Source organism: Notechis scutatus, chromosome 1 (genome assembly GCF_049901735.1).
Source record: "Notechis scutatus isolate UNSWTSFEM ecotype Mainland chromosome 1, rNotScu1.2, whole genome shotgun sequence".
NCBI lineage: Eukaryota > Metazoa > Chordata > Lepidosauria > Squamata > Elapidae > Notechis > Notechis scutatus.
In genome coordinates this window covers 240,460,441-240,477,750 of record NC_142009.1, presented here as the reverse complement: position 1 = coordinate 240,477,750, position 17,310 = coordinate 240,460,441, and the positions used below count along the sequence as shown (strand labels likewise).

General features: G+C 38.4%; 1 protein-coding gene across 1 annotated transcript in view; it reads right to left on the bottom strand.

The window, feature by feature from the left end:
* TSPAN32 (tetraspanin 32) overlaps nt 1-16,474 on the bottom strand; it is a 41,483-nt gene extending 25,009 nt beyond the window's left edge. The window contains exons 1-3 of the mRNA XM_087950875.1: nt 16,368-16,474; nt 12,884-13,001; nt 11,030-11,127 (exon numbers count right to left, since the gene is read on the bottom strand). Of these exons, the coding sequence (XP_087807001.1) occupies nt 11,030-11,127; nt 12,884-13,001; nt 16,368-16,433 (282 nt within the window). The 5' untranslated portion in view covers nt 16,434-16,474. The remainder of the gene's footprint in view (nt 1-11,029; nt 11,128-12,883; nt 13,002-16,367) is intronic.
* Nucleotides 16,475-17,310: the final 836 nt, after the last annotated feature.

Below are 17,310 nucleotides of genomic sequence, written 5' to 3'. Positions count from 1 at the left end.
CTTAGTAAGCCTTGCTACTTCAAATACTGTATTTAGTGTATATATACTTCAACATACAAATGTTAAGAAATAGAATGGTTGTTCTTCACAGCCATAACAGAACAAAAATCTACTTACTGATAAAAAACAATATTTCTTCTATTTCCTTCAATTAATTTCAAACCTAGTGTACATAACTGATTTAAATTGAAAGACACAGAGATGTAATTTTTCCTCTAAGAGCAAATGGATTTTTCTGCCTGCCTGTGAGTGAGCGGGTGTATAGAGAGTGTTTTGGCTTAAGGTTTCCCTTGTTCTTTTGTTAGGTTGGGCCAAAAGTGAGTGATTAGCTCAGTCACCCAAGAAACTTCCATGGCTGGAGACAGACTTGAATCTGGATCTTCCTTGATGTTGTCTAACAGTCAAAACTGCACTGGTCTTCAGTTGTTTTTCCGTTTCTTTATTTTTTATACATTAAAGCAACCAGAAATCTGATAACATAAAAGGAATGTGAGCAACGTATGATTAGAAGGACATATATCACTTTGTAAATATGTTTTTTTCTTAGAAAAAAAAATGACAAAAGTGACAGTAAAAGTGATATTGAAGTCAAGTTTTAATCAGCTAAAATGCTTTAAGTTAAATGAAGTGCAGCAGTTATCACTTTCAGCTCTACAAATTATTTCCACTCATATTCTTCCTAGATGCTTTCCTGTATTTCTTCCTAAGAACAATCTTCATTTTTTTATTTCAATATTTTTGTGCAGGACTTAATTTCAGTGGGTTAGGTCATGAATAAAGCGGTTATTTTCTGAATAAAAGAAAGTAGTCACTTTAGTTTCTTGTGATGTACTTGGTTTGTTACAGTAGATTGGCAAAATAAAAATGAACAAAATTGTGGAAACGATTGAAGGAAAAGCAGGGCAATTAATTGAATAAATATGAAATTATTATCTCTATGTAGGAAACCCAACAGAGCGAAATCCTGCCGACTGCCAAGCTCTTAAAACTCCTTTTCAGAACTTGGCCAGTTTGCTCAGACCAGATTTTATTTATATACAATCAAGTCCATGCATGCAAAAAAGGAAATGCATTTTTTTAAAAAATGTCTGATTTAAATATCCATGACAACCAGTTGAAGTCACGAGTTGTGAGATCAAAGAGATGAAGCAATCTACTATTCAACAAAATTACGTGCACTGCATTTCCAGAATACATTTCAAAATCGCTTTTTCAGCAATATCCTTGTTAAAGCAAAGTAAGCATCACTAAAAAGGAAACTTTTGCAGTTTGTAGTTCTCTTATTTAAACTATAAAATCAGATAGCGATCTAGAAATCTGACTTGGAATTTTTCTGAATGAATACTCATTACATCCTTGAGTGGACATATTGCAGGATCCTCCGCCTTAAGAGATTTGGGCCTATGTGAGAAATGAGGCGTTATCCCCCCTGATATCCTTTGGAAAATCTCCTACCAAAAATCCAGAAAATACTTTTTCTCCTGAACTTCAGGAAGACTTTGAAAATAGGGCTACTTAGAAACACATACAACTGCTAACTTCTGGTCATTGAATGCCTGTATTAATTTTATTACTGATGTGTAAATCTATTGGGTTTGATTAGTTACACAGGATCAATCTGAGTTGATTACTGGGACCAAAGGTTTGATCCTCCAAGCTTTCAGACTTGTGTTGAAAGGAATTTCTCTTTCCACTGAATGTGACACAACATGAGCCTGAAAGCTTGGAAAACTAAATCTTTGGTCCTGGTGACCAACCCAGATTGGATCCTAGGATATGTATATTTGCCTTTATTCGTTGATTAATTATGTTGATTTATATGAATTGTAATGACATGGTTTGATTTTTGTGGATTGCCATGAGTCTTTTGGAAGTACATTGACATAAAGTTAGTAAGTAAATACATCAATCCATCAGGCCTGGAGGTGATTTATAAATCTAAAATATATACACAGCCTGCCTGATATGGTCCTAAAACCATCTTGATGACTGTTTAATTCATTAGAGTTTATGAGCTATGTCCCCCGACCTCTACCAGTTTTAACTGTATTTTGTTTGGAAGGATGTTCTGCTTTCATTGTATCATTGCACAAAAGCGTTGATCACTATTTTTATTAAACAAATTTATACAGCCGCCCACTCAGATTTGTACCACTCACTTTCAATTGGACTGAGCCAAACTGAATCATCTTCAAAACACAAAAATGAGTTTCCAAACCAAATCTTATCATGCTGAATCAGTGGTGGGATTCAAAACTTTTTACTACTAGTTATGTGGGTGTGGCTTAGTAGATATGGTGTGGCTTAGTGGGCATGAGTTAGTGGGTGGCAGGGGAAGGCTGCTGTGAAATCTCCATTCCAATCTGTTCTGACCAGAGGTGGTATTCAGCAAGTTCTGACCAGTTCTGGAGAACTGGTAGTGGAAATTTGGAGTAGTTTGGAGAACTGGCAAATACCACCTCTGACTGGATATTTTACAGTATCCTTCCACTGCCACGCCCACCAAGTCACACCCACAGAACAGGTACTAAAAAATATTGAATCCCACCACTGGTTCTGACCCAAACTCTTTTCCAATAAGACAAACAATAACCAAAGGGAACAGAAACCTTTTAATGAGTCTTACGAATCCCTGGTTAAAAGGCTGCTGCAAACTAATTAACTTTGATAAGCACAAACCTTGCCAAAACTGTACGAGACTGCCAAGAATCACAAGAAATATTTCACAACACAAGAGTCTTCAAATACCAACTTAAAATACTGTAATGTCCATGATGCTGAGTTTCAAAACGTCTTTGCTTCCTGCAAAGAAAGTTCACACCACAGCTGCCTTTTATCTTCTTGAAGGAGGGGCCATTACCGTACAGCCTTACTCCCGAGTCTCCTGTGCTGTTGCAGCTGCTCTTTCCTGCAAAGAATCCTGCATGCATGCGCACTTGGCACAGGCTCCTCGGGAACCTCCTCATCGTTGCTGCCAGCCCCCACCATCTCTGAAGGCATCAGTCCACTCCCTAATGGTCCTGGCCCTTCATCTGAGTCCTCGCTCTCCTCAGCCATCTATACCTGCTGCCGGCTAACCACAACACCACCCCACTCCAAGGGAAGAATACTGTAAAATCTCCATTCCCTTCCCATCCCACTAACCTGCTTTCCAGCTCCATTTTCCTGTGCAGGGCAACAAAAGAAGATCCAGCCGATCAGCTGGGACTCAGGAGGCAGAGAATAGATGGGGTTGAGACCAGTCAGAGATGTATTTGCCGGGTCTCCAAACTATTCAAAATTTCTGCTACCAGTTCTCCAGAACTGGTCAGAACCTGCTGAATACCACCTCTGATGCTGATCACTACTCTTGTGACATAAAACTGTTGATGTTGCTAGGAAAGCTATCAGTTCCAGGTACTGTACATGCACATTAATCTCACCTGAATCATATAAAGTAATATATTCAGTATATGGATCTATTGCAGGTGATTAAGTTTTCTTTGCAACATAATGCAAATAGTTTCAGCATGTACACTAAGTCAGCTAAACCAAGATGTTTACCTTTTCTTTTCCAAGAAGCTTTTACTTGTCCTAATTACCAGTTCTCAGACTGGTTACAAAATCCACTAATTAATCCCTTGACAGGAAAAAATATACTGCAGCTTATTAGGCCAGTATGTTGTTCTTTACTTTTTCATACCCTGTTTCTCCAACAATACAGCCTCCCCCAATAGGAAGCCCCAGCATGTTTTATAGGCATGAAATGAAATTAAGCCCCTCCCCCCAAATTAAGGCCTATATTAAAACATGTGAAATAGGGGGGAATGGTGGGGGGGCTTGCCGTTAGGAAGTACTTTTGTTGCACACCCGGATATGGTGCTGCCTGTGTTGACCCCGATACAAAGTGCCCCACCAACGCCGAGGTCAATATCCAAGCCGTCACCGCCCGCCCGAAGATGCAAGGGGGGGGGAATTAAGTCACCCCAAAAAAGATGGCCTAGCCATTTTTTCGGGGCTCAAAAAAAAAATAAGACCCAGCCTTATTATATGAGAAACACGGTAATAACTGGAATATATGTATATATGTAATATTGTAATATTGTTCCATTCACTTCCTTGAAATAAATTAGCCCACTGATTACTGTATAAAGCTGGCACATGAAAAGTGACATTAAGATAAGTTGTCATCGCCTATTTTGTGAGACTAAGATGTATATTTATTTGCAACTCAGTCTTTATTACATGAGCTTTAATGTTTCCTTTTGAATTACGTACAGTAGCTAGCCATTTTTCAAAAACAGATACACAACGACTATAATATACAGTCCAATATCTAAGATGACTTGCAGAAAAATAAATATCAATGCATGATAAGAATGCTTCAATCCAACCAGAACATGTTGTGGTTGCTATGGAAGGATTTCGTATTGTTATAAGTAAAGAATCACAGAATTGGAAAAGGCCATTTCAGTCATCAAGCTGAACCATCTGCTCAATGCAGGAATCCACATTAAAGCATTTCGCAGAGCAGCTGTTATTTTGATGCAGTGGTAGAATTCAAATAGTTTTACCACCGGTTCAGTGGGTGTGGCTTGGTGGGCACGCTTTGAGCATGTGCACATGTAAACTTTGTGTGCATGCATGTACACACCAAACACGCACTTTGTGCAGGCGCAGAGGCCTTTGTGTTCTAACTTACCAGGGTTGCCATCTGGCCGTTTTTCCGGCCAAATTCGAGAAATCTGGCCGTATTTCTATCTGCTTGGCCGTGAAAAAATGATGTCTCCGGCCAAATTTGGCCGTACGAAAGTTGCTTGGCCGTGAAATCGGCCAGATGGCAACCCAGCTGCTCTCCTTCCCTTGCGCATGCACGTCACCATGAGCAAAAGGAGGACAAGCGCGTCCTCTGGTGCTCTCCTTCCCTCGCGCATGCGCAAAAAATAATTTGGCCGAATTTGGCCGTATTTTGACTTGAGTTTGGCCGCAGAGCCAAACTGCGATCTGGCAACCCTGTAACTTACCTCCCGCAAACCTGCACTCTCCTGGTGGCTTCAGCAGCTGCCACGTGACGCTCTGGTGTGCTGCGCAAAGCAGCTGCGCTTCAAATTCAGAGGATAAAGGTGAATATGGGAGCCCGGGGGGGCAGGTGAGCCCAACAACAGAGCAGCAGAGAAAACCGGTTTGCTCTCCGCTGCTCATTGCCGCTACCAGCTCGGCAGAACTGGTAGAATACTACCACTGTTTTGATGTCCTTTCAAATACAAGACAATTTTGTTGGTAACCTCCTGATAAGTTCCCAGCAGAGTTAAACTTGTGTAGAATAGTTCAGAAGTACTAATAGTCTGAATTAAAAATAGTCTTAAAAATAGTGGTAATTAGCTGCTTACTGGCAAGATGCCTTGCATAAATCCAAGATCATAATAGCGAATTCTGATTCTTTGACTTTCTAACAAAGCAAGGGAATGATGTCTTCTTTGATCATGCTAAACATATTCATAATAGATGCTTTTTAGAATGAAGCTCTTAGGAGAAACTGGAAGTGTTCTACCAAACCTTAAGGATTCCAACATGAATTGCTAGAGAAAGTTTGCCAATGTGTTTCCTCTAGATTTAGGAAATGGTTAACTCCTAGCAACCTAAGTGTGAATGTGTCAGTACTGTATGCTGCATATACCTTCTGGGTGGTAGGATGCAGGCAAGCATATATATCAACTTGCAAAATCAGATATACTAACTTGCACAGAATAAAATAATCATGTTTGGGGTACATTTGGGCTTTGGTTATGCTGATGGCATACTGGACAAAATGTGCCAAACCAAACTGGATGTGGCATGGTTATGACTTGGACAAATACCCCCCCCCACATGCACAAACTCAAAATAAATAAATAAACAATAGCAGCATGAATTCCTTCATTATTACATACCTCTGAATCTGTGAGCAAATCTAATGCAGCATATGTGCCGGCGTGCGGGGGAGGAATCTTCCCTCAACATAGATCATCTTCTCAAAAGGATTGTTTCACCTTGTAATTTGGTGTGGCCCAGAACCATATATCAATGTCATAGCAAGTCTAGACAATAAGGCTAGTAACAACAGGGAATGAGATGTTTGGGATGACAGAGGTACTGAAAATTCTTGGGGTATACTAAATTTTCTCTGGACCATTTGCACATGCTTGTGTGAATTATTCATAGGGCATTGAAATAATAGGGCAGGGATTCAAATTTATCTGCTTTCCAAGAAGGACATCCATGTACCAGTAGCATTGTGTGAAAATATATAGCAGGCATTTCTCATGTTATCTAATGTCACTGATAACACATCTATCAGATATATTGCTTGTGATTATGCTATACTTTTAAGGGCATGCTTAGTTTAGAGCAGGGGTGTCAAACTCAGTTTCATTGCAGGCTGCATCAGGGTTCTGTTTGACCTCAGAGGGCTGGGGGTGGGCATGGCCATGGTAGGCGTTAGACACAGGCTCAAGATGCATTTTTCCCCTTCTCTTCTTTCTTTTCACAGTTCTTTATTATAACCATTTTCCTATCTCTTCAACCAGATATTACTGGCAAACATTTATTACTTATTCTTCATACGCCACTAAACTTTTTATTTCTAAATTTATACCCCATTGTTTAATAGTAAATTGCTTTTCCAGGCACAAAAAATACGTATACTATTGTTTTTTTATTATTATTATTCAACTAATAATAAAAATACAATAGCATAAATGATAGATAATACAAGATCTAACAGCAGAGGTAAATTTCCAGGAAAGTAAATAGAAATGGCTGTCAATTATAGATGGTTGATTGCAGATTCATGGACTTACAGTATGTAAATGTGGCATTAAACTGTAGTATTAATATAGGACGTTGCTTGTTTTCTATCCAGGTCAGGCACTTACTTAAGGCCAGATAATTGTAATCCATTCCAATCCTTCTGCAGCACTCTGCCAGCTGAAAGCACAGCCTGTTTTCAGATGGCAAAGTGCTGCTGGAGGCAGGGGAGACCAAAAATGGGCCTCATGGGGGGCCTCGCGCAGCCCATTTTTGCCCAGTGGAGTGCTGCTGAAGGCCAAGGAGGCCAAAAACAGGCCGTGCAGGGGCCTCACGGGGTCTCTGCACGGCCTGTTTTCGGCCGACAGAGTGCTGCAGAAGGTCATGGAGGGTGAAAACGAACTGCAGGGGGGCCACATGCGGGGTCCCTGTGACTCATTTTGGCCAGCAGAGGCACTGTGGACCAATCCTTTGATATTTTCAGGCTGGCACCATGGGCCAGATTTAAGCAACCCACAGGCCAGATCCGGCCTGCAGGCCTTGAGTTTGACATCCCTGGTTTAGAGTGTAGTGGAAAAAATAATAATATGTATGTGGATCTGATTAGAGAAACTGAAAAATTTGCTTCAGAAAATCTAGGCAAATTCTAAAACCAATTCTGAAACAGAATTGGAAATTATTCATTTAACTTGAATGAATGAACTGTGGTGGCTCAATAGTTAGAATGCAGTACTACAGGCTAACTCACTGCTCACTCCAGGACTTCGATTCTGACTGGCTCATGGTTGACTCAGCCTTCCATCCTTCCGAGGTCAGTAAAATGAGGACTCAGATTGTTTGGGGCAATAGGTAAACCAATTAGGGAGGGCTGTAAAGCATTATGACACAGCATATAAGTCTCTGTAGTACCTCTTATGTACCTAGAAGATGAACAGACCTATGGAACAGCTGTCCTGCCCTACATAAGAGGTACTACAGACAAAATTAGTAAGGTACTACACAGGCATCACATCAAGACTGCCTTCAAAACAGACAGAAAAATAGCAGCCATCCTTAGAAACCCCAAAGATAAAATTGACCTGGAAAACCAAGGCATATACGAAGTCCCCTGTGCATCATGCCCGGCCACATACATTGGACAAACCAATAGAAGAATAAGTACCCACCTGGATGAACACAAAAATGCAGTCAAAAAGCTGGAACACACTTCCTCACTAGTCTAACACATGAAAGCCACAGGTCATAGCATCAACTTCAATGGCACCAAAACCCTAGCCACTATAGAAAACCCCAGCCACAGAATTATCAGAGAAGCCATAGAGATTGAAAAAAGACCTGAAAGCATGAATAGAAGAGATGATTCTACCAGACTGTCAATTATTTGGAAGCTTGCACTCACAAACAAAAAAATCTCCACACCACAAGCCAGGCAAACACCTGGGTACAAACAGATCTCCCCTGATACCTCCAGCTCAAACACACCCCAACCAGGCACCCAGATGAAACCTAGCTTCCTAACAAATGATAGCCGTCCATTTACTCGGAGCCAAGCTGCACTAAAAGCTTCCAATACAGGAACACAATGTTGCCAGCCAACCAAGACAAAAAAAGCCACAAAACAGACAGAAGATATTAGAAACACCAATCAAGCAGAACACAGCAAACTCCAAGACCAATAAACACAGACCAAGACTCCCAACCAATCTGGATGAAGAAAAAAACATTCTGGCACAGCAGTAGGCTAGCCCCAAATTTAAAACTGAAACAACTGTAAAAGTCTGACTCACAGACAAACACAATGCAGAAGCCTGATGATGGCAGATGAGATTCTGCCGAAACGTTGCTACAACTTTAAAAGCACAACTATAATGACGTGGGAAAATACGAACAAAGCTGAATACCATACATACATACATAAATACATACATACATTAATAAAGTTTTATTTGGGTTTTCACACACAAAATACAAGTAAAACATCTTTTTTGAAAATAGCATGGTCCCGGGTTGAACTTTTTTATACAGACACAAAACTCAATTTCATGCTCCTTTTTGTGTTCTATTCCATATCTTATATTATTCTACATTTTCTATATAGTTTTCCCCCTCTTTTAATTTTCTCAATTTTATTTTGATTATCTCATCTCAATTCAAATCATTATATTTATACTTTCATCTGTTCTGTTTCAATTTCATATTATCTTTTCTCATTAAACAGATTTTCTCCTGTAGTTACTAATTGGAGTATGACACCTTTATATCTTTTAATTACATCCATTCAACTCCTATTTAAACTTCAATATATACCTTAAGGTTATGACCTTCAATATAATACATAATACATAACTTCCAATCGAATTCTGCTTGGTACATTCTTATAATACACACTATATTCTTTTAAAAAAAGGATTATAAATATATGTAATTATAAACCCTCATTCCATTCCAATTCAATTCTATCATTAATAATCATTAAAATCTTAACATCTTTAACACTTCTTTTCAATTAAATACCATACTTCCTTAAAGACACATATAATCTCCATAATTAATTTTTCCCTTATTTCTCTTATTCATTTTGTTACATTTATTTATTGACAAGCATTCCACTGAATTACGATAGCTATATTATCAGACATTTTAATCATACATTGTTTCATATTTTCTAAAATTATTTCTCTTTCTAATATAACAATACTATCTTATGTACCTTTGCAGAATCCCTTTTTCCATTTTTTCACCCATTATCTCTAAATAGGCCCTGTTTCTCTATATTTTGTTTCTGTCCTTTATAACTTCTTTTCCTTTCTTTCTTCCCTCTCATCTTCTCCCTCCCCTTTTTACCCCCTTGTCTCTCTACTTCTAATTCTCTCCTGCATTTCCCTCTTCTGTTGCTTTCTGATTTTATACCTATTTTTTTTTTTTTGGAGTTGTTTTTCCCAATCTTAAACTTTCCATTCTCTTTCCCCCTTTTCCTTTTTCCCCCCACCTAAGATTACTTGTTCATTAAAGATGGCTTCATCTTTGTCACAATCTTCTTGTTCTGCAGGCATTTCTTGTTGTTTCTCATAATTCCAAATCTCTATTTCTAAAACTGAAATACGAAGCCAAAAGAACCTCTCCCTTCTTGTGCATCTTCTTTGTACTTTTTAAGTTCCATTTTCACTTCTTCCAAAAGTGGAGCCATTTTAAACAGTTTTAAACAACCACCCGATTGATTTTAGTCATTCAAATACAATAACCAAAAATCCAGAAATCATCAAGTAATCCAAATAGTCCCGAGTTATATCTTCTTATTTCTTTTTCCACTTTCTCTTCCTGGGTTTTTCAGTTAGAATGTATCTTTTGGAAGTCTTGTTGAGATTTTGCTGTAAGTTCTTTTTAATTCCAGGCAGTCTCCTCCCTTCCAGATCCTGCCCTTTTATTCTTTTTCTCTCCTTTCCTGTTTTCAAAAAGTTTTGATTATCCAGAAATCTTTATCATCCCTTTGACTTTTTATTTTCAGCATTAAATGCCTATTAATGTCAAAGTGGATTTTTTTCCAATTTCTTGCTTAAGTCTCTTAGCTGTCAGTATAGGAAAAGGAGAAAAAAAACCCAAATCTTTTCCCTTTTCTCTCTCCTTCGCAGCTTAAAAATCTTCTTAGGGAACAATGTTTTTTTTTTAATAGTTTCAATTCCAGGGTACCTTATTTGTTGCTTTTGCTGTTTGACCTGGTCAACCAAAACTTTCTCTTCTTATCTTCCTCCTGCACATTCTTTTCCGGTTGAGTTCTTCTTTGTGGTGGTCATTTCTGACCACCGCTGCAACCGCCTTCAGGAAAGGGAGTAATGGCCAGCTGGGGAGGAGAGATGCGGCTCTCCTCAACCCTGCAGGCAGTCTCCCCCTTCTTCACCACCTCTACGGGGTGGCTTAGCCCCGAAACCAGCCAGCTCGGGGCGCTCCAGCGGCGAGCACGGATCAAAGCCTCGCAGAGACGAGGTTTCGGTTTGTCGCTGAAGAAGCTCAAACCGGAAGCCGTCGATTTTAACATATATTTTGATGTACATTATTTTCTACGCAGTAGAGATTGTACAAGCTATCACACACAGGCACTTTCCCAACATATCTTGATATCTATAATCATTTCAAGAAAGTATCCCAAGATGGAATCTCTTAGGATCTTCCTTGAAAGTCATTCCCATTTTAAATACAGGTATATTTCAAAAATAGTTTTTAGAAAAATCTAACATGTTTATATTATTCAACAGCAGATATTACTTACAGTTGCCATGGCACCTTCCAGTTCTTTTATTGTGGCAACAATGCTCATCAGAGCAGCCATAGCCAGAATGATGCTCAGACACATCCCGACGTAGGAAACTGGAAAGAAGGTAATACAGAAAAAAGTGTAAAAAACTCTGTATATTAAGGTCCCTTCTGATAACTATCCTGCAGAATCAGAGTAGGTAAAGTAAAATAATATGGACATGCCCATGGTGTTTTTTTTTTTGGCAAGAATATTGTTAGAATCCTCTGATTGGGACTTGGTAACAGATCACTGATCTCCTGACATTTCATGGCTTAGCTTGACTCCTTAGCTGAACTTGGCAAAAAACTCGTAGATATGGATTGGCCAGATTAGACTGTTTATGGTAGCCAAGAATTAAGCCATATAAAAGAGGTGATTGGCTATTGGTAGTGAAAGGATGTAAATGACTTTGCTTTCTTCCTTTCTGAATTAATGAGTTTATAAGTGGCATTTGGTAGCCTTGACATTGAATGATGGTATTATGTCTTTGTAACAGCTATATCTCTGATCTGGGTCCTACTTCAAGTGTGAAAAAATACAAACCTGACTTAACTGTGTTTTTGAGTTCAACCAAGTTCAGTCAGATGTTCATATTTGTTTTTGTTTCACACATTAATTAAAGATAATTTCTACTGAGTTGAATTCTACCAGTAAATAGAAGTATTATATGGATGTATCTTGCTTTTCTTTCCAAGCTAGGACACTCAGTGGCTCTCATAATAAAGTTCCAGTATGTGAGAGAGCAATAAGGCTACTAATGAAATTTTTTTAGATTGATTTTCTAGTGAAGTTGTGGAAAATATGTGTTATGGTATTTGTTCTTTAACAGAGGAGAATCCTGAACATCAAACATCCATCAAGATACATGGAACACTTGATCTTCATTTTGGAAATTAGGATTCTCTTTTTTCTCCATTTTCTCTGCAGGTGGGTGATTGAGTTCTTAGAACTACATTCTATTTTGTTTTATTTTCTGCTGTTTAGTGCTCTTGTTACTATAATTAGGAGGTTGGACTGGATGGGGAAAAGTTCCCCGCCCAACTCAATATGATTCTGTAGACTGATGATGATGATTATCCATTCGGTCTTGTCTGACTCTTGGCGATTCTATGGGCCAGATTTCTCCATGTCTTCTGATCTTGCACTACTTCTTTGCATTGTTCTATGCTCTGGCTAAGTCATTACAATTTCCTATTGATCTTTTAATTATTTAACTTCAGTTTTAAAATTCAGTTACATACAAGTATTCCATCTTGAAAATTATCTCTCCTTAGAACTGTCATGTATTTTAAGAATTCTCACCACATGTATTTACTGAATTCATATCTTGCTTTTCCTCTTGAGGCAGTTTATGAGAAGATCAACTTAATTTTATATTCTATAACAACTTCTCTATAAGCTAAATTTGGATTAAGAGAGTATAATGAGCCTAGAGAAACTCAGTGTTTTCTGAAGTTGAGGGAGTATTTGGAATATGGGTCTCCCCAGTCAAAGTTAACATCTTAACTAACTCCGCCAATTAAATTTATCATTTGTTCATTAACCAAGAAATTTATTAGCTGATCAGTATATAATTAAACCAATTGAAACCATTAAAAGTTGAAATAAATTATACATATTTTCCATATAAGGAATGTAATAAAAAGTTGAAATAAATTATATATATTTTCCATATAAGGAATGTAAATTTACAGAAATTTAGATCATGATCAATCTTTAAAATAAACAAATACCAAATAGAACATTCCTATCTCATCAGTGAAATAAATTACTTTTAATTTTGTACTCCAGTATGAGGGACTGAATCTTGAATTTCCCAACACTTACCAATAGTATGGAAATTTCTATAATAGGAATTTGTCTCTGAAGAGGCAGAATTTATAACAGTGAAGTGTTTCTCACTGTGGGTGATAATGGCCAGTATGCCAACTGATACCCCAAGCAGCTAAGAAGAGAAAAAAAGAGGCATGTTTGCAAAGTTGGATGTGGACTAGAAAAAGCCAAGCTCACGTCAATATTTATCATGACTTACTTAATTATTCATTAAAAACACGGATAGAACTGTTTGGGTTTTATTACCTGTATAGGCTGGCCGGAAAAGGCAAGTAAGACTAAGTTGGGATCAGCTTATGAAAGGTACAGAACTCCAGATTGCCACTATAGAGCAGCAAAGAGATGCAGAAAGTCCGTTGCTGCCATCTAGTGGTCATTTGCAAGTTTGTAGTCCTGAGCTCTAGAATTCTAGAGAATTTTAGCAAATCTTCACCTATTGATCCCAGTCAAAAACAAAACAACAGAAGAAAAGAAACCCAAGAAATATAAAAAAGTGCCAGTTCGGCATTGGCTCATCAATTCTCAAGCAACATACAGCCTCCTTATTTATAGTTAATTCAGAATATGAGTTTGGCTACTTGCCTCTTTCTTAGTCTGTCACAATGGAACTCGGCAAAAAAGTTCTTCGCTGTGATTCACAAGTATTTCCCTACTCCCACTATCTACTTAAAGGATAATAAAGATGAGCAAAGTTTATCTCTGTCCCTAACAAAGTAGTAGAACAAGATGGGGAAAAATCAAAACACAATTCAGAGAGGTAACACAGTCCTTTGCCCAGCTCAAAAAACTACAGATAGTCTTCAATTAACAATGGCAATTGAGTTCAGATCTGCCATTGCTAACCAACCAGCGTGGTCTCACACTTAGCACTCTGGCACTCCTGATTGTAGTAGTTAAGCAAATCACAACAGGTTGTTAAACAGGATCTCACACTGACTTTGTCTGTCAGAAACTAGCAAAAAAAAAAAGTTGCAAATGGCACCCACACGATTGTAGGATGCTGCAATGTCAAAATTGCAAGCTGGGCGCCAAGTACTTGGATCACGAACATATGACCTAGGGACACTGCAACAGACAAACTCTGAGGACCAGTCACATCACTTGTTCAGCATTGTCCCAATAGAATAGAATAGAATAGAATAGAATAGAATAGAATAGAATAGAATAGAATAGAATAGAATTCTTTATTGGCCAAGTGTGGTTGGACACACAAGGAATTTGTCTTTGGTGCATATGCTCTCAGTGTTCATAAAAAGAAAAAAAATACATTCTTCAAGAATCATAGGTATAACACTTAATAGTAGTCAAAGGGTACAAATAAGCAATCAAATCATACTAGGAAACATAATAATAAGCGATCAAGTCAGATCAAATTATGCTAGTAAACAGTCAATTTAAAAAAATCATAAGGAGACAAGCAACAAAGTTACATCCATGCAGTCATAAGTGGGAGGTGATGGGTGAAAGGAAGGATGAGAAGGTGAATAGTAATAGTAATAATAATGCATACTTAGTAAATTGTTTGACAGTGTTAGGGGAATTATTTGTTTAGCAGAGTTCAGGAAAAAACGATTCTTGTGTCTGGTTGTTCTGGTGTGCAGTGCTCTATAGCGTCGTTTTGAGGGTAGGAGCTGAAACAGTTTATGTCCAGGATGTGAGGGGTCTGTAAATATTTTCACAGCCCTCTTTTTGACTCGAGCATTATACAGGTCCTCAGTGGAAGGATGGTTGGTAGCAATTGTTTTGTCTGCAGTTCTAATTATTTGTTGAACTCTGTATCTGTCTTGTTGAGTTGCAGAACCAAACCAGACAGTTATAGAGGTGCAGATGACAGACTCAATTCCTCTGTAGAACTGTATCAAGTTTGAATGGTTACTAAATAAATGGTGGTTAACAGAGGCTACCTGTATACACACTGGTAATTGAGCTGAACTGATTAAGTGTGATTTGGTTCCAGGCGCTTTGATTCTGCTACTACTTTTTGATTCCAATAAAATAGATAATTTAGTTTGGTTTGCAGGTGTGCTGCTGCTGCTTCTGAAATATTCTGATGAGAAGGGAATAAACAGCATGTGCTTACTTTTATTTCATGGGATTTTCAGGATTGTGGACTGGGAGAAACTTGCCTTGGGGAATATATTTGAGGGGAGTTTTTAATGGGGCTGTAAAAATTTTCCCAGTCTGCTTCCAGAATTGAATCTAGAAGCTTCCAACATTTTTTTTTTTTTGCACTTCACAGTATGGGATGGAATATATAGAAAAGCAAGATTATCACAAAGAGATGAAGTCTTTAGGGAAAGAAGTTACTAAGACTAATTATTTCAAGGGGCAAATTTCCAGGACAAAAAGCCAGTCCCTTAATGGAGTCTTTCTGTTCTGGCATGTAGACACCCTTGGAAACAAAGCATTGGGCTTTGTCCACCTTTTATTCTCATTTTCTAAGAATGCCTGTGAGCTTCACGCACAACATGCTAGCATCCAACATTGCTTTTTTCTAAAAACAAACATTAAGAGTCCTTAAAAGGATCTGATGAATCAGCAAGCTAAGCAGGGAGTGGGTGGGTATTGGAGATGTCCATAGGTATAGGGGTCTCCAAGCTGGGGATCTCATCAAGTCTATCACATACATGCATTCCATGCATTACTGCATGTAGCTGCAGTTTAGCTTGGACTCATGAGCTTGATCCAACCAGGGTTGCAGAGACAAACATTGCTGAAGAAATATTCTCAATTAATCCTTATGGGAGGGGTAAGAAGTGCTTAGAATGTTGTCAATTGCTCCATTCTAAAGCTCCCTGGTCACATGATCAAGAGGGAAAACACATAACAGCTGCAACGCAAGTGGAAGGCCCAAAGACAGATGCACGACACACATGCACACCTCTAGATCTGGAAGAAAGAGCACACGCAAATGCCACAGGTTACTTCTTTACATGGAATAGATACCTTCTTCGGCTGCTGATAAAAAAGGGCTTGGAAGGAATTTCAGAAGCTGCCATTTGCTTCCCCTGTTTAAGTTATTCTAAAAGTCATCCAAAGCCGCATCTCCCAAGATTTACAAACAACTAAGCAAAGTTGTTTGAAAACCTGGTGCTACATCACTTTCCATTTTTTAAAAGCCTTTACGTTCGTGTTTCTCACCCATAATAATAATACAACGCTTTCTGGGCAAAGGAGCGTGTGTTTATCTGCCTCTGCACAAAGGCTGCAACGTTAAGATCTTTCTAACTTTCAAGACTACATTTCTAACTACAACTGACAAAGAGAAACCGCAAGCCACTGGTTAAAACAATATAAAGCTGTGCAGTCCTGATAAGACCTTCAGCATTGCAGAATCCTTCAGTTTAAGTTCAGACTTCCTAAAGCTATTTAAACGTTCAGCACCACTAATAACTTTCATAATGAAATTACCCCCTTATTCAAATTTCAGCAATCAACCTGGTACAACCTACATCTGCTACGTTTCCCATTTTATTACCATAATGAAGAGGCTGGTCACCAGCAGCTGGCATTTCATAGCTCGGACCCAGGATCTCTTTCCCATGCCTTCCACTTCTTATCACTAACTATTAGAGAAGTTGCTAAAGGGACTGCCAGAAAAAGTTGCATCATTGCATCTTGGGAAATGTAGTCGTAATGACGAACTGTATTTGTGGTTTCGTGTGTTTGTGTGTGTGTGTGTGTGTGTTTCATTTTGGTACACTTTAATGCGACAATTTTCTTTTGATAGTCCAGAAAAAAAGTTCTCAGTGGCACACACACACACACACCCAATTACTATGTGTGCATATTGTTCATTTGACCATAGAATGACTGGATATCCAGAGGCAAGCTAGACGATCCTGAGCTGTTGGAGTGTTCTTTGAAAGGAAGGTAGTACAGTCTGATGTGACCAGAATGGACATTAAATTTTAGGCTAGCCATACTTCTTTTTACCCCAATGCTGGACAGTCCCATAATCACTTAAGAAAAGTATGTATCATAGAGAAATAATTGTAGTGGCAAATAAACTTCAATAAGAAGTCAATATTTTCTTAGCTAAACAGAGGAAAAGAATGACCATGGTTGGGCAAAACAAGAACAAAAAAACAGTGGAAGCAGAAACAGCTTCTGACTTCCTGACAGCTTTGTCTATATCAGCCATCAGAAATCACAATCATGTAGCCACAGGGAAGCTGGTTTGAAACGTTAATTCCACAGGAGTAAAGGAGTTTTTTTTACACATTCTTTAAGTTAGCGCATTTTGGGTACTTGGTTCAAAAATTATTGCAGTATTTTGCACCATTTGGGCTAATTTGAGGGTACAACAGGCAGACACCTTGAGAGTTTTAACAACATAGATATCTGATCAATGCATAAATGCTCTCTAGGCATTGGTTGAATAACAGTTATCTGGACAATTAATTGGTGTGTTCTCTAAC